This window comes from Bactrocera tryoni, chromosome 4 (assembly GCF_016617805.1).
Source record: "Bactrocera tryoni isolate S06 chromosome 4, CSIRO_BtryS06_freeze2, whole genome shotgun sequence".
Classification (NCBI taxonomy): domain Eukaryota; kingdom Metazoa; phylum Arthropoda; class Insecta; order Diptera; family Tephritidae; genus Bactrocera; species Bactrocera tryoni.
The window spans coordinates 18,420,978-18,439,582 of NC_052502.1; the positions used below are offsets into that span (position 1 = coordinate 18,420,978).

The following is an 18,605-nucleotide window of genomic DNA, read 5'->3' on the forward strand; positions in this document are numbered from 1 at the left end:
CAATGGTACAAAACTTTCGGAACCACTAAAACGCTCATAGTAATTTTTATACCCTGAACAGGGTATATTAGGTTTGTCACGAAGTTTGTAACACCCAGAAGGAAGCGTCGAAGACCCTATAAAGTATAAATAAAAATGATCACTATGTTGAGCTGAGTCGATTTAGCCATGCCCGTCTATCTGTCTGTCTATATATCTACGAACTGCTCCCTCAGTTTTTAATATTTCGTTTTGAAATTTTGTAAGCGTCACTTTCTCTTCAAGAAGCTGCTCATTTGTCGAAACTGCCATTATCGGACCACTATAACATATAACTACCATACAAACTGAACGATCGCAATCTAGAGCCGGTATGGAAAACTTTTGCATTTGACAAGATATATTCACGAAATTTGGTATCGATTATTTTCTAAGGCAACAATGTAATCCCCGAATAAATTGTTTAGATCGGTGAACTATAACATATAGCTGCCATACAAACTGAACGATCGAAATCAAATGATTGCATGGGAAACTTCCTCATTTGACGATATTTCTTCACGAAATTTGGTATGAATTATTGTTCATAAAAATAATGTAATATCGGAAGAAATTGTTCAGATCGGCTCACTATTGCATATAGTTGCCATACAAACCGAAACTGTGTGGAAAACTTTCGCATTTGACAAGATATATTCACGAAATTTGGTATAGACTATTTTCTAAGGTAATAATATAATTTCCGAAAAAATTGTTCAGATCGGATTACTATGGTATATAGCTTCCATACAAACCGGACACATAGTTACTAAAAGAAATGCACCTGTGAAGGGTATATTAGCTTCGTTGCAGCCGAATATAACGTTTTTTCTTGTTTTATGTAGATGTTGATTTATTGCTTGAAAAGCTATGCATCAATTGACCAATATTCATATAGTACACCATGACGTATGAGTAACAAGTAATGTGCAAATCATTTTATGAATGCTCAGGTCATTTGATGTATAATTTTAACTGCAAATAACTTATACAGCAATAATTTTGGAAAAAAAAAACATTGAGACCTTTTTTATAGAACGGAAAATTTTGTATAAGAATATTGATCCCTTAAAATGGTGGCTACGCCGAAAATTAAAAAATTATCACGTTGTATATGTATATATGTACATGTATACGTGGCAAAGGAAATATGATTTCAACACGGCTTAGCGTTTTTTAATCGTAAATCTTTATTTTTATGGCAAACACTAATACTACGGGCAGCGTTTACAAAAACAATATCAACTAGTGAAGTAACGAACACCCTAATGTATTTGTCTGTGTATATATTTCAATAAAAGTATGTACATATGTCTGTGCAACTATGTACAGTTATAAATAACTAAACACGCAGTCAAAAGTAAATTGCTCGAAAAGTACTTGTCAATTTAATGATAGACGTTGTTGGTGGTGACAAAGCGGCGCCATCAATTCGTCATTCTTACGAGTGAATGAACACATCCGCCGATTTGTATGTGCTGTTGTTGTTATCTACATGTACTTGTACATAAGAAAGCGGATATCCTTTATCCTTTGAACAAGAAAAAAAGCGGCGATGCAACGGATCGAATGGAAAATGAGTGAGATACCGACAAAAGCAATAACAAATGGGAAGCTATAAAAGCGGCGGAAGCCAAGTGCTGGAGAAACACGAGCACGGTTAGGCAAAGCGGTGCCACCAGGTTTTAGTTTCACATGTTTGAACTGTGTATATTATTTTTTATATATGTACATACATATGTATGTATGTGCATGTAATGCAAATATACGCTTTGTTGATATAGCAATATGTGCGTGTGTGTGTTGATGAGCGTTCAGCGATGCGGGTCGCGTATTTAGCGAAATGACACGCTTAAATATCTCAGCAATGTAAAATTCAAAACAAATAAATGGTTTGCCGCTACGCCTTTGACGGCGCGCTTACGTAATCCTATTTACCCCTTTTTCTGGCGCGACCCATCAAACTTTTATGAGCGCACCAACACATACACACACACACTCGTATATATAAGCATACGTATCGCCAGTGAAGTGTTTTTGCACAGCCTATGCGTGCTTTGTGCGGTCGCAAGCCGACTATAGCCACTTGTGTGTGTGTGTCAGCTCGCTGGCTTAGGCACCGCTAACGCTTCGCATACCTCGAAGTTGTACCCCTGCCCACCGCTAAGCCACTCCTCACCAGCACACATGGCTATTTTGCATGGCCTACCGCGTACTTCACTGCACACACACACACATGCGTACGTGTACTTGTAAATATGCGCTTAGCTGTAGTAAACACATGTGTGTGGCTGTGTGCTCGCTTACGACCGTTTAGGCGCCCCGTAAGCGCGCAGATATTTGGTTTATTGCCATTTTATTGGTATGGTTGAGCGCACAAAACCAGAAAGTTAAACAACGAAACAGGATTACGAGCAACATGAATGCTTGCTTACATATATACACACATGTGTGTATGTGTACGAACAGCAAACATTGACTTCAAGCATAAAACGTGAGCAAATAAGTGTTTATATGTATGTGCTTATAAGTGTTGGCCATAAAAGTGGTACATATGTATGTACATATGTATAAATATATATATATGTATATAGATATATGTATGTGTATATCTCCGTAGAAGCATATTTGTGTTTATGTACACACATTTGTATGTGTGTTTGTGTGTCGCGCAAGCAATTTTCCACCAATAGCTATTGAAAAATTGCTTGTCGTTTAGCGTCTGCTATCACTGTCGCTTGAGCGGTTGCGTTGGCTTCCTCCATCGCTTGTATTAGTATTTGCTTGTTTCATTGTTATTGGTTCCATTACTTGCTGTTGCTAAACAATAATTGGTTATTCGCCAAAGTCACTCGGTTTTGTCGGTTGACCACTTGCCAGTAACGTACTCGGTGTCTACTGAACCAGCTAGAGTATAGTAATTTGAAAGTATACCTTTAGGCGCTTTAGGCGTAATATAGCCGATATTTATTGTCATGTTGCTACGCGGAAACTTTAACTTAAGAAATCGAAATATTTTATAAATTTTTTGAAAAATTAAAATATTTTTAGCGCATTTTAAAAATTAAAATTATGTTTTTGATCATTTCAAAGTTTAACGAAACGATATTTAGTACTTTATAGATTTTATATGGATTATACCAAAAAATATTTATTTTTGCTTGCCCCGAATGTAGAGGAGTTTTTCGAAAACTTTTTATATGTCTCGAATCCGTATTTCAGTTTGTCATTATCCATTTTAGGGAAGTTATTACATGTATATCCTTGGAAAAAATCTAACTCAAATCCAAGTAGGGCTTCAAATAACGCATTCTATTGAGAATTTGATTAATATTTGAAGTTACATACATTTTTTATGTTGTTATTCCAAAAATCCTTATTACGAATTGTTTTTATATTTTTTATCTAAAAATTCAATAAGAGTTTGAAACAATTAAAATTAAAATTTTAATTTTTTATATGTAGTTGATAGTTAAAAAACAATTTAATCTAAAAAAATTTGATTACAAAAGATTAATTCAGTTTTTTAATAAAACACGAATAAACGTAAACTTCGTTTGTGCCGAAGCTATAATACCCTTCGCAATCATAAAAGTTCGTTACAAGAACTGGAATATCATAAGTCAGTTTATATGATAGCTACATGCTATAGTGCTTCAATTTGAAAATTTTCTTCTGAGATAGTACCGTAACCTTTGAGAATAATCTATGCCAAATTTCGGGAAGATATCTTATCAAATGAAAAAGTTTTCCATGGTAGCTATATAGAAGCTATTGGTGAGAAAAAGACGAGTGCAAAATATCAGATTGATATCTCAAAAACTTATAGCCTAGATCGTATATATCTGAGTGTTACAAGCTTCATGTAAAGCTTAATATACCCTTGGTATATTTATTCTTTTCTCTTTTATGTCTTTTGTTTGCCATTTAAAATTTTTTTTTGCTTGTTATTACAGTTTTTAAATTTAAAAATGTTTTTATCAATTTTTAATTCTGATTTTGTGTTTAAAAACAACAAATTTTAAGTTTTAATTCCATTTGGACGATTTTAGGTATTAAAAATGAATTCCTCAATTCCAATTTGGGAATTAAAAATTTAAAGCTCTATTGAAAATTATTATTTTTTTTTTGTAATTCAATTGAAAATTAATTTTTTAGTAGAAAATTACGAAATTCACAACCCTTCAAATTCACTTAGGTAACTTCACCTTTTTATTTAATATTGTCTTTATGGTTTTTGCTATGTCAACGCTCTTATTACCCCAGTTGATTATGCTATGAAAAATTCTACGCTGACAAATACTCCAAAATTAGGAAAGTCTCAAATCCAAGGTTTAACATTTAATAAAACATATCATATTTCCTAGTGCAAATTCTTATAATAGCCATCCAAATCGCCTCTTCCTTGTTGTAGTGTTATTCATTGATCATTTTCTTCATTAATTATCAATATAGTATTTCGCTCCCATATGGAATAAACATATATATTATTATAGGCTTCAATTCAGCTGACATCTTTCAGCAGATTTCATTCATGATCTGAATTAAATTGCTGTATGTTCCCATAACCTCTCTGCAAAGTCAATATTAGAGTTCTTCAAAAGAGAAAAATTGCAAGGAAAAAAATCCAGAAAAAAATTATGATCTGCTTTCTTCTAACTCTCATTCTGTCACTCTTTTGAGACTGTCACTATAATGGATATGGTTGAACAATATACCTGTTGTAAGCTTTTACCTTCTCACTAGTATCTTCAAACAGTTTACCAATAAGAAAACTGGCTTTCGTAGCTTCTCACTCGAATATCAAAAATATTATTTGTAGTATGCACTTATCAAGTTCATATAATACACTACACAGGTAGCTAGATAGGAGTGCAGTTCTGTTATATTTCGGGCTCAATTAGCACTAGCTGTGCCATTTTTATGCACTGGTCGTAGACTTTTTTATTATTGCTATCACGTTTTACCTTCTCATTCAAACCATTTTGTGATTTCGATGAAGCTATTAATGTCCGATATGCTTTTTGTAGACATCTATTCAAGATGTGGTGCTTGATGAATTCCAAGTGTTTTGTGCCGGATCTACGATAGGGCTGTACATTCACAGAGAAAGTGGAAAATTATTTCCTTATTCCCTACTAGTTCGCAGCCTCGGCAGATGTTATTGTGGAGCATACCCATTTTGGACGCATATTTTCCAAATGGCAAATGCCCTGTCATGGTTCTGTCATAGTCTGTAGATACTTTTTCTTGAACTATTTAAAAAGTCGTTAGTTCTTTTCTTGTCATATAATGGCCATATCTGTTTAGTTATATTGCCTTTCATTATAATTTTCCATCTGTTATTTGCTAATTGTTGAAGTTGTATATTGAGTTTTCTCGTGGTCGATCATAGCGGGCTTGGTATTAACTCTGCCCCAGATTCGCTTAGGAGAGGCCAACTCCTCTGCTTTTTCGTTGCCAAAAATGTTCCTGTGGTCGGGAATCCAAATCAAGTCTAAGTGGAGCTTGTCTTCTAGTGAACTCAGTGCCTGCTTGCAGTTAAGGACTATTCTGAAATTAATCATGGGCAACGATAAGGCCAGTAGAACCACCTAGCTATCCGTGCATGTTGTACACACTACATATTTTATCTTCATTTTGGTTTTGGCTGTTCAATTTGTATGGCAGTTATATGTTTAATTGGTCCAAACCAAAAAATTTCTTCGGAAGTTATAACGTTAGTTTGGATAATAATCTATAACAATTTTCAAGAAGATATATTGTTTGCATAGAATGAAGCTTGGGTAGAAAAAGACGTAAACAAAATTCAAAATGGATATCTCAGGAGCGTATATAATGGGTTGTCAAAAAAGTCTTGCGGTATTTTTATTGAATTTTCTTCTTTTTTTATAAACTGATGGCAAAATAAATACACTCAGCTCTAAGCACTCGTGTCTTACATTTATCAGCAGGGTCTGCGATTTGTTTCATAAAATACGTTACAGAGCTTTTTAAAGAAAGTCTAACTAGATATATGAATATTAAGTTACTGATACAATTTTTTAATAAAAATAAAATTTTTATAATTTATTTCAGTAAATAATTTTTTTGAAGAAGCTGCACATTTAGGTTCAATTTTAATATAAACACTATGCCATCACTTTACCTTTTTCAATTATATCACATAAATCTACCTTTTCACAGTTTTTTCTTACTAAACCGATCATAAAGAGATCACATCGAGCAAAAATGTGCCAAATTTTTCAACTTATTTTAAAACTAATACCAATTAAAGCTTTAATCTGCAATTTACACCCACCTAAACATTTTATATAATATATTTTTATAATACTGATTCGCTCTTGTAATAATATTTGGTAATAGCAAGCAAGAAGAAGAATAGCACGCTCTGCTTGTAATCGCCAAAATGGCTGTAAACTGAGATTACGGCGATAATGAGTCATGTTCAACAACACACATCCACTTAGTAACGCACAATCTATGAGCTAAAGCTAAAGCTAAATACCGTTATAACGTTTAACATGCCACACAATACAACTAGCCAATGCACCGTTTTAAATGATAACAATGCGGTCGAAATAAAATATCCGCAATTTGCACAATTCCCACATGCCAAAACATCAAAATGCACATAAAGCAAGCATACTATTAGGCACATGTTCTCTAGTTTATTGTATTGTGTGGAACACGGTGTGTCATTTTACATATAGATAAATGTACTTATGTGCGTATGCAGGTGTGTGCGTATACATGCACTTTTGACCACGAAATGGCCGCATTCGCGAAATTACGATTTTCACAAATAATGCAACGCTGCGTCCAAGGAAGGAAGTTCGACTATCGCAAATTTACGCTTTCGCATTTAACGCTGAAATTTTTTTCGCCATTTTTGCCATTTTTTTTTTTTGTTTTGTTCAACATAAATTGCACGCTAATTTTCGTGCTTGTATTCGAAATTTTCGGGCAGACAACACAGACAGATCGCCATTCATGTGCGCCATTTGCTGTGTTTCCACATTTATATCCACATTTTTGTGGATTATTAGCATTACTAACGAGTCACATATACATACGTACATGCATATATGGCACACATATATATGTATACATAGTACACCAACAATGTTGTCCATATAGCGCCTGCATTGGTAATCGCGTAATATTGATAGAGCAGCCGCCATATGAGCAACCAAACGCACATTTTTATTATATTTGTGCCAAAGCTGAAAGTGTGTGTGTACTTATGTGTGCTTGTGTGTAATTGACTGGCTACCGTTATGGTTCATTGGCTGCGCTGGTCAGTTGGTTAGTTGGTCCATTGAATATTACGCCTATTGGTTTGATCGGTTGAGCGTTTGAGTGGTGTAGCCGCTGCTCGGTTTGACTATTCGACTGACTGCTGGCAGTTTACAAAGCAACAATGCATAGTTAATATATACATACAAATATATATATTACCGATGACGCATTCTGGTCAAAAGTACGCACAGCATGCTGTTGGCTGGTCGGGCTTGGCGCGGAAATTGTCTCATTCAAACGATCACACCAGAACGGGCTTGTATGGCGCTAATGGCTTGGCTACCATGCAGATTAGCTTCACACGAAAGTGCAAATCAATGCATGTACATACATATATATTATATATATGAAATGTCGATATAAAATTGTGATTGCTCTTATAAAATGCGTCTGTGACTCGTCTGTTTATATATATTGTTATTACACATATATTTTAACTGCAGAAAATCGCCCAGCGGTTGCAAACCACAAACTGTTCGGTTGGTTGCATGCACTATATTTCAACTAATGCACATTATAGGAAATATTTATTTGTGTAAATCTTTGTATATGCAACTTGCTACTGCGAAAGATTCAAAGCTTTGAATTTAAAGCATTTAAATGAAAACTCTTTCCGTTGTATTCCAAATAAGCTTTCATAAAATGCACTATTTAATATAATTATGAACATTTTAGCCATCGGAAATCGAAAATTTGGATCCGAACTTTCCATTAATATTTATTTAGAAAATACGAGTATAATGCAAGGATACGCCACTGACTATGTCATTGGGATGCAATAAATTTATAAACAATTAAATATCGGCACTTTTTCTTCTACATACCTACTATTCAATTTATGTACATTTACATACTATATATACCTACTGACACTGTACATTTATATACATATGTATATATTAAGACTAATACCTACTGACAAAATTTGACACTGACTGACAAAAAAATTTAATTTTTACGTATTTTAATACAAAGCTTTATTGTCGTCTTCAAAATAGTTTCCTCTTAAGGCAATAACATGCCAACGATTAATCCAATTTTCTATACACTGGCTATAAGTCTCGGCTGCGACGGCCTTTATTGCGAATGACTTTTAATGGCTTCAACAAACTCACGGTGCGTTTCAGTTTCGAAAGCAGAAAAAAGTCACAGAAGCCAAATCAGGTGCATACAGTGACTAAGTGTCGTGTTTTTATCCCGTCAGTCACACTCATGCTGGAATGTGACGGCGCATTATCGTGGTGAAAAATACAAGAATTTTCTCAATTTGCCCAAGTAATATTCTTAATTGACGATTTGATCCTCTGGAATGAATCCATGGTGAATCACATCACGGTGAACCACATCACGCTGAGCATCCTCTTGATTTTTGGCCGACATTGTTAGGGTCCTCAACCATGTTGTCATCTCATTTGCAACGAAGTTTGCGCTAGAAGTTTATAATTAACACTCGTCACACCCGACACATTTTTTTTTCTTTATTAAATATATTGGTGCGAGGTTGCCTGAAATGGTTATTCAAAGGGTGGTTATTAACTCGCGCGAAGTTTAAATGGATCAGACTTCGATCAGATGCTTTCATATGCTCCAGAGTAAGAAAAAAGAAATATACTCTTCCTCAGAAAAATACCTTTCCGAGCAAGCTTAGCAATGTAACCCTTAAATTTTTTTATTAACATGAAGATCCTCCTCATTATTTCGGCAAGAAGCTCAGCCAAACATCTGACGGTGGTGTGGGAATGGAACTTCATATAAGACTTTTCAAGCATCGAGATTTTCAGCTTAAAATAATAGTAAGTGAATAGAGTTTAATATCAGTAAGGACTCAACGAAAATCATTTCTACGAATATGAATTTTGTATTCAGTTCATTCAGCTTAAGAGATTGATAACTGAATAAATCTGGCAACCGTTGGCAACTGATACCACTATTAGAGTATTTTATTTGAAATGAGTACTTTGATAGCTTTTTTTTTGTTTCTCAAAAAAGTGGTAAGTTTTGTCCAAATATTATTTAATTTAATTGTTTTAAAATTTGTTTTAAAAATCTCTTATACTTGGCATATGTTCATAAAATATGAATGGAAATTAAATTGTATATATTCAATTAGTTGGCAACTCTTTTGTAAATATTGATATTTGAACACTCGCTAGACTTCAGCAGTATTGATATAGTGACTGCCATATTTGATCTAGATTTTAGTATTACATTTCTTTCAGTAAAATGTGGATCAAATCTAAGGTTCTGAAAAGTTTTTACATCTAGTACATGAAAATATAAAATAGAGAGTCGAATAGTTCAATGTTGATGGCCGAAACTTATCATCCTTAAGGAGAGTTAACTTAACCTCAACATTGAACTTTTGTATCATTCGATGTTGACCGTGAGTATCTACCGATATAACTCTCTCAGGCAGTGATCACTACTGGAGGACAGGAAACCTCACTTTTAACCTTTTAATTCCTTCTAATAATGTTTTAACACGTCTTTATAAGCATTTTGATGAAACTTTGTTATAAGGGCAACTTGAGCATTTTAAAAAAAAGCAAAATAGACATATACCTCATATACTTCCAAAGAACTTGCTTTATTTAAACATAGTATAAGTATATAACTTATGCATCACAAATTAACTCCGATAAACTTCAAAAGTCACTTCTAATCTATTTACACAACTCTCTCTATCTTTCTCGCTCACCTAGCGCTCAAGCAATGCTCGTGACGCCATTCGCTACAACAAAATACCAAATAAATCGGAGAAGAAACGAGGCGGCGGGGGTGGATCACGAAATGCCGCTGCAGCCAAGCTACTAAAAGCAGATGCCGAATCAAATCTGCATGAGGGCGCAGCTAATGATGATTACGACGAGGACGAGGAGGAAGAGGACGATGATGGTTACGGTTATCGCGATGATTGCGAGGAAGTGAATGAGCGGTCAGCAAAGGACACCGAAGAGGTGTACGTGAACGAACTGGATATGCCAACGGTAGACTACAGAGGCAAAGTAGTTGCAACAGCAACAAAAACAACACCAAAAAGCGCAACAGCCACAGCGAAGTCGTTGGGAAACAACACAACAATGCTGGGTGATATCGACGACATCGAATACTATTGTCGCGGCACGAAAGCAATACTGCAGCAACAACAACAGCAGCAACAGCAGTCACTAATAACTGGCGCAACGACTGCTGCTAGCGACAGCGCACACGAGATAAATGAGCTGCAACAAATTATGCGTCAGCAACGCAAAACGGGCGGCAGCAGCAACAGCAAAAGCAACGCCAACAACAGTAGCCTGAACCGGAATGTGCCACCACGATTGCCATTTCTGAAACGCATCGAAACGCAACGGCAACAACAACAACAGCAGGCGACGCCTAATGTCGGTTTGAAGCGGCCACCAACAGCGTCGTTGGCGACGGCGGCGACAACCAACAACCGTGTGCTGAGCACCAACGAAAGGACATAGGAGTAAAGCACGCGTTGCGTTGCTAACAAGCAAGTAATGAAATTGCGTTTGTGATTGTGTATAAAGCGACAACAAAAACAAAAACAAAAAACTGAAAATTGTAAAAAATTAGTAGCTAAAAGCCTTTTATTAGTAAAATGATTTATATATACATATATATAAATTCACTAAACTGCAAAGTAAAAGAAACGAAAAGGTAGAATAATGAAAGCAAACATTTAAGTGGAATTAGTGCGTACTGGCGCATTAGGGTGCGCTTAATTATAAATATTAACATATATAAATGAATGCTAAACCATAATAGTAATAGCAAAGGTGATGATGTCGGGTATGTTAATGAAACTTTTACAAAAGCCAAAATTTTTTATTCGATTTGAAAAGTAAATTTTTCTTGTGCAGAAAACTATTAAACAGTTTTAGTCTGAACAGAAACTAAAAAAAAAATTTATATAAATAATTTGTTTTTCTGTTGTTTAAATCGGTTTCTGTTAGTAATTCTGTTACTGTTTGCTGTGAAGCATATTGTATATGCGGATATGTTAACAAATTTTTTAAACAAATTTTTCATTTCTGTTCGCAATTATGTTGTCGTTGGTAATTCTGTTTCTGTTCGTAAATCTGTTTCTTATAATAAATTTGTTGCTGACCAGCTTTGGCTTTCGCGCATGTCTGCATATATGTACAGTTTGAACTGCGCTTCTACGTATGCAGCGACTTCTCCGTAGAAATAGTAGCAGAAAACAGTAACTGCGAAAATAAATTTAGCAACAGAAAACTTCAAAATTTTATCTATGGCTTATTAATTGATGTTTTTCTTGTTTGCTCAGAAAATTTAGTTCTGTTTTCGATATCTCAAGATTTATGTATGATATATGTTTTATATTTTGCACACAACAATTAATTATTAATAACTACAACCTAAAACAGAAAAAAATATTATCCAAAAACTATCCACGTGTAAATAATTTGTAATTTAGAAAATTATCTACCACGTATAAACGTAAAACAGATTTCTAACTGCTTGCAAGCAAAAGATTGCGGTCAGCGTATCACCAGAAACAAGAAAAAAGCAAAAGAAAAAGAATGCTGGTTCATTTTGCACTACCTGTATTTCCACTATCAAACTTTCATTGCAAATTTCGAAAAAAGATACGAAATAATATATTAAAATCAAAATGTATGCAGTTCACTTGCAACTCTAAGCAAGCAACTATGCAAACTATAAAATACAACGCTGCTTTCATTGCTTATAATTTTGTATATATATTTAAATATAAAATGCATATTTTAGTTAGCTCTTTTATATATAAAAAATAATATTTTTTTTAGTAATTTTATTCGCTGCTGTATGTATATTCTGCGCATGTGTCTTTTATTAAAGCCTACTTTGTTGTAATTTCCTTTAATTTATATTTCTAAGGCATTGTCTGTATGCTAAATGTCCTATAAAAATGTTCTCTATTATTTACGTATTACTTTTAATATTCCTAACTGCTCATATATGTATGTATATTTTGTAAAAGTCTAAAAATGTTTTTTATGAAATTTTACAATTCAGTTTATCGCACTTTTAATTTAAAAATGATTTTGTTTTAATTATTTTAGATATTAGAATTTTTTAAATGTTAATATTATAACGAGAAAAAATGTTTATTTTTGTCTGTACATTGTTTGAAAATTTCTTAACCAAATGCAATTTATGAAAAAGTAAGAAAAATTTTTAACTTTTATAATCTTTGTCTAAAATCCGATAACTTTGTAAAATTGATAACCTTGTAAGCACATAGTTGGTCGCCATATAGTATGTGAAAATATGTTATGTAACGAAAGAAATCAAATTTTTAATGTTTACAATTTCAATTTCGCCCAAAAAGCAATTTGCGCAACTTCTAGCTTCATGTTATAAGCATATTCAGTTACAACTAAACATTTCAGTTGAAAGAATAGCCATGGGCTAATCCAAAGATATATGAAACAAAAGAGCTACAAATTAATTTCACCACTACCATAATTCCATAAGCCATAAGTTTACAAAAATTTCTTTCAAAAATAATAAATTTATATAAAAATTCTTAGAATTCACTCTTCATAACAGCAATAGTGAAGTCAATGTTAAGAAATTTTGCAACAAAAGCTTACATATGTAAAGTTTACATGAGCAAACAATAACAAAGGCACACATACATACCATGTGTTAAAAACATTACAGCTGCAAATTATACAAGCTGAAATTAATGTTCTTAATTCCTGAAAATGTTCTCACATACTGCAACTTGTATTATATGAAAATATTCTTTTCTATAACAGAATTTCAATGCACAGCACTGTAACCATCTAACATAACAGCGGAATGTAAAATGCCGCATAAAATGCTGATATACCCTAAAATTTCATTTTCCTTATACAAAATTGACTACAAAATTATGTTAAAAATGCAAAAGGTCTAAAAAGTGGTTGCAGCTCTATAAACTCAAGAAATATTTTTTTTAGTAAAAATTTGTTAACTGCTAGTTGGAATTTAAAGATTTCAGCGTAAAAAGTCTGTTAAATGGGGTTTCCATACAATCTAAGCGTATTGAATTTATTTCCCATAGAAAAGCAAATTCAACGAATTTTCAACAAAAAAATAACTTAATTAAAATTATATAAAAAGGGCACGAAAAAAATTATTCCAAACATTTAGCAAACAGAATTGGAGTATGTATAAATTCTTGCAAGAGTTAAGAAATTCCAATTGTTTTGAATACATTCGCTAAACCAGTTTCCCAAAGAAGACTCCGCAGACGAATTTGATATCCTTTTTTGTTAATTTTCCAGGCTTTGTTTAACTAAAAATTAATTATGTACTTTACTAATTTTCAAGACTTTTTTAACTAAAAGAAATTTTAAAAATGATTTTTCTAATTTAAAAAAAGAGATTCACATATTTTTCCTTAGGTTGAAAGCATACTTTGTCTGGATCTAATTTTTGATAGCACATTTCTCTTTGCTTCCGAATACTAAGACTTAAAATCTAGCAAGCACCGACATTGACATTGTCTAATAAAGAGATCGAACGATAAAAAGTTGAATCTTACGTAGATATAATTTGAGGATTGCTTCATCGGTTTCTGTTATTCATGAGCAACATTTAACGCAAATTTATTTCAGAGCATAGGAAGTTATTTCTATTTATTTGAACTATAATTTACAATTTTTTTATGTGAATTTTCTTCTTAATTAATTTTTTATATTTGTCATTTTTATTTTATTTGTTTAGAATTTTAGAAAATTTTTAAAACCTTTGTTTGTTGTAATTTTAATTAATTTTTTTTTAAGTTTTTATTCTTTTATATAAAAATTATTAAAAACATAATACATAAAATTTTTTTTTGGAATAATTATTTTGTTTTTTTGTCAATTAATTATCTTTTTAATATTTATCATTTTTATACTTTTTCAGCTTTATTTTACAAATTTTTTAAAATATTTTTTGTAAAATAAAATTAATTACAAACAAAATTAAAAATTAAAAAAAAATTAATAATAAATAAAAAATTAATTAATTTAATAAAAACAAAAAAAAAACATTAATTGAATTACAAAATAATAAACTTAATTAAATATTTATTATTTTAATTAAATTAATTTAAAATAAATTCAATTTAAATATTTATTTTTCATATTTTTTGAAAAATAAAAGTAATTAGAAAAAAATTTAAAAATTAAAAACACATAAAAGAAATAATAAATTAAAAAAAATAATAATTTAAATTAAAAAATTAATTAATTTAATTAAAATAATAAATATTTAATTTATATTTATTACAAATTAAAAATAAATTAATAAATATTTAAATAAAGTTTATTTTTTTAATTCAATTAATGTATAATTTTTTCAAATAAAATTAATTAACTTTTTATTTATTATTTTTTTTTTAATTTTTAAATTTTTTTTTGAAGATATTTTTTTAAAAATTCAAAAAAAAAAATTTAATTAAAATATTTATTTTTCATATTTTTTTATTTTAATTAATACAAAAAGGATTTAAAAAGAAAAACGTAAACGAAATTATAAATTAAAAAATAATGTAATTAAATACATTGTTTTTGTGCAAATTTGCTTATTTTTTATATTTATAATTTTTCGTAAACGAAATTATAAATTAAAAAATAATGTAACTTAAATACATACTTGTTTTTGTGCAAATTTGCTTATTTTTTATATTTATAATTTTTCAACTTTTTTGTTTAAAAATTTGTTTTGAATAATTTTTTATTTTTAGTTTTTCAAATTATTAATTTTATTTTGTTTTTTTTTTTTATTTTTTAGTTAGTTTTTTGTAATTATTTTGACATTTTGCACATAAAAACATTTTTTGTGGAAATATTTTTATTTTGTTTCAAATTTATTTAATTTTGTTTAGATTATTTTTTGTTTTTTATTTTTTTAATAATTTTATTTTTCTTTTAAGTTTATATTATTTTTTGTTTTCTTTTTTTAGTATTTTTTATTTTTTTATTTTTTTGTATAAATTTTTGTTTTGTAATATAACATTTTTCAAACCTCTCGTTCATTGTGTTGATGATTTCCATGATATCCGCTGTCTTTGCTCTAAATAGATTTTTGAATAAATACTTTTTTTACATGTGTCTTTAATTTTTTTCCCTTATTAATTGAATAATAAAATTTTCCTTTTTTCGCATTCTACACATTTTCAAATATTTTATTAATTTCTTTGAAAATTAATTTCAAATCTTTTTTGTAACCCATAACCACAACAACACTGCAATGCATGCGCTCGACCAACTTCCACAAATTACGCAACAGCAAATAAACGTGATCAATAATCAAATGAAATTCAATCTTTAAATTACTCATAAAATCAAATTATCGCCTTTTATGTTAAAACTTGTGTGCAATGCAATTATTTCTGTAATTAGCAAATAAATACCAACAAACACTGCGTGTAACATGAAAAACATGCAAATGTTATGTAAATTTTGTAAAAAAAAGTAGAGTAGACTTAAACTAAAGTGAAATTGAAAAATTAGTAATAATGATAAACTGCAGAAAAACCACAAACAATTATTTGTATAATAACTAGTAACATATAAAAAACAAAGCAAAAAGCGAAAAAACCAACAACAAAACAAACGAAAATGTAACTAAAACTTAATTGCCGTAGTTAGCGTAAAATTAAATTAATTAGCAACTTATTAAATAACTAGAATTTTACATACAAAACAATGAAAAAACAAAACAACAAAAACAAAGTACGGAGATATATGAAAAAACAATATAGTGATTTAAATAAACATAAATACCTACATATGTATGCATATAAATGTTGTAAATTAAATGTAAATAAATGGTAAATGTTAAAATAAACAGAACAGAACTCGTAAAAAACAATTGATGGCGTATGCAAATGTATATAGTATGTGTGAGTGTTTCTGTGTATGAGAATGCGGAAGCCATGTCTATGAATTTATTACATGCCATGCTATGCTGTGCTATGTAAACACTTGTGCGTGTGTGATTTATGCATTTCGCGCAGCATTGTGCTTTTGTATGTTTTCGGTAAACAAAAAAAGCATAAATTTGTAGTTGTTGCATTAAAACCAATTTACAGCCTCATTGAAAAACAATAACTTTTCCAACAACTGTGAATTGCAATTAGCAGCAACTTGCGTGCTGTGTTGCAATTAACAATTAATTAAAAATCATGCAGTGCGCTCAAGGCCGCCACAGCAGTAGCCAGCATCATAATTGCAATTAGTTTCAAGATGGCCGACCTTGAAAGTGAAAAATTTCAACTTCACCAAACCATCCGAAGCACCAGGCGATCATAAAGGCACAGTGAGTGGCGCAAAATCAATCGATCAGCATTATTTGGGCTGCTGAGAGTGAGAGCGCAACACTCTCTCTCACGCACGCATCTTCTCAGCTCCTTCTTATGCTAGTAACAGTTGCTGATCCCTGCTCAAGCTTCCACTGGAATGTCTACTGATGTAGTTGCTATGACAACGGCTCATTGTGTTTGCATTGAGAGCATATGCGAAGCAAATGCACGCTGTTTGGTGCGTGAAGTGAAGATCCTCTCATAATTCACATTGGAGTTGCAATTGAATGTGTAATGAAATACCGTTTGGTAATAAGGAATTGTGCTCTGTTATGATCTCGCATGTTTTTACACTTTCTCTCAGTAAGACAATAGCAAAAAAAAAACAATTGGCGTGCTCAGATTGGTATTATTAATTTTGAAGGAGTTCAATCTCAGCAATTCTCTTAATTTTCATGCGCGCCTGGTAAGCAACGCCTGGAAAAATCTCTTTTATTGATTTCAGTATTTTTTTACTTGTGTGAGGACGGCTTTAAAAAAATTTATTGTACAAAATTTGTGTTATTGTCAACTGCAAAATACCAGGCAACCAGAAAATACAGCAGATATACGTCCCTATTAAAGTAAATAATGTTAGGAAAAAATCTGCAGAAGATTACCAACAAAATTATTTTAGTTGACGCCGATGTCTGTTCATGAGATCCTGGTAAAATATCAGGTTTAGCGAATTAAGTTGGTTCTAAAAAATTTGTTTTAACGATAAGGCTCGCGGCTTACAAAAAAATTAAATTTAAATACTTGGAAACAAGGGCAACAAGGCCTCAACTACTAGGACAACAAGAAACTTAGAACGCAAACTTTGGTGAACATCATGGAATCCATTATAATGAATGACAAATGCCTTCGAAAGTTATTAGAAAAACAGAAAAATTAATAAGCAGGCTTCAAATTCATGATTTTTCGTCGCTTATGCCAACAAAGAGCAAATATGTTTAAATATTCTTATATTAAATGTTTAGAGAAATATATTTCATAATCCTCCTGCTAAACATTTCTGCTGATCTGGTAAAAATATATTTCAGAAAGTCTCAATAAATTAAAGTGTTACAAAATTGAAAGATCAAAGTCACAGGCGTTCAGAAAACTCAGTTGATAATCGCCGAAAAAAAATATTTTCTTTATTATACAAATATATTTATTTATTATATTTGTTTTTGGCGATGATCAACAGAGTTTTCTATATATACTTCTATGCAAACACACTGAAAATACAAAATACAGTTGCAAATGCATATCACACTTCCAGTGGAGCATTCGGAATGCCAGCAACAACGCGAAAACATAGTTATGCTCACATATTGTTATTGTCGTCCTTGTTTAAGTGCAATCCTAGCAACTTTATGAGCACTTATGGGCACCTGGTGAAAATTTGAACTTTGCTGATTAAATAATTAACACCCAAAAAAATGGCGGCGTCTCTGCTAGGAAACTGCACATAAAGTTAAACTTGCTCCGAAAATAACCAGGCGCTCATGATTTGTATCAAAAAGTATTTTTTCTATTCATTCCTTTATTTTAAAAAATTTCGACAATAACAACTACCAGCAGCAAAGTCACGGCACTAGTTGTTCCTTTCGACCTACGGGATCTGCTCTCGCAAAGACAAATTGCCGCTCTGCCGCTCAGCCAATCAGTTCAATTCTTTTTCACTGCTTTTATGCTCTCTCTGAGAATTTGCAAGCAAGCTCAACAACAATATCTTGTTAAAATAAGCTCTGAAATACTTACTGCGTCGTCTGAGCGCCTGGTGGAATGCTCAGTTGCTGTGCAGTGCGTTGCGTGGTCGCCAAATGGAGAGAATGTACAGTGTGGCAGCAAAGACACAAACCATACTTATTTCTGCAGAGAAAAATTAAATAACTAAAACAAAATTTTGTTAGAAAAGTTTTTATTTAATTTTACTTTTATTTTATAGTAAAATATTTTTCTT

The 18,605-nt window shown here is 31.5% G+C and overlaps 1 protein-coding gene across 3 annotated transcripts in view; it reads left to right on the plus strand.

The window, feature by feature from the left end:
• LOC120773986 (furin-like protease 2) overlaps positions 1 to 11,900 on the plus strand; it is a 392,069-nt gene extending 380,169 nt beyond the window's left edge. For all 3 annotated transcript variants that reach the window (XM_040103245.1, XM_040103246.1, XM_040103247.1), the window contains one exon: positions 10,023 to 11,900. In XM_040103245.1, the coding sequence (XP_039959179.1) occupies positions 10,023 to 10,790 (768 nt within the window). In that variant the 3' untranslated portion in view covers positions 10,791 to 11,900. The remainder of the gene's footprint in view (positions 1 to 10,022) is intronic.
• Positions 11,901 to 18,605: the final 6,705 nt, after the last annotated feature.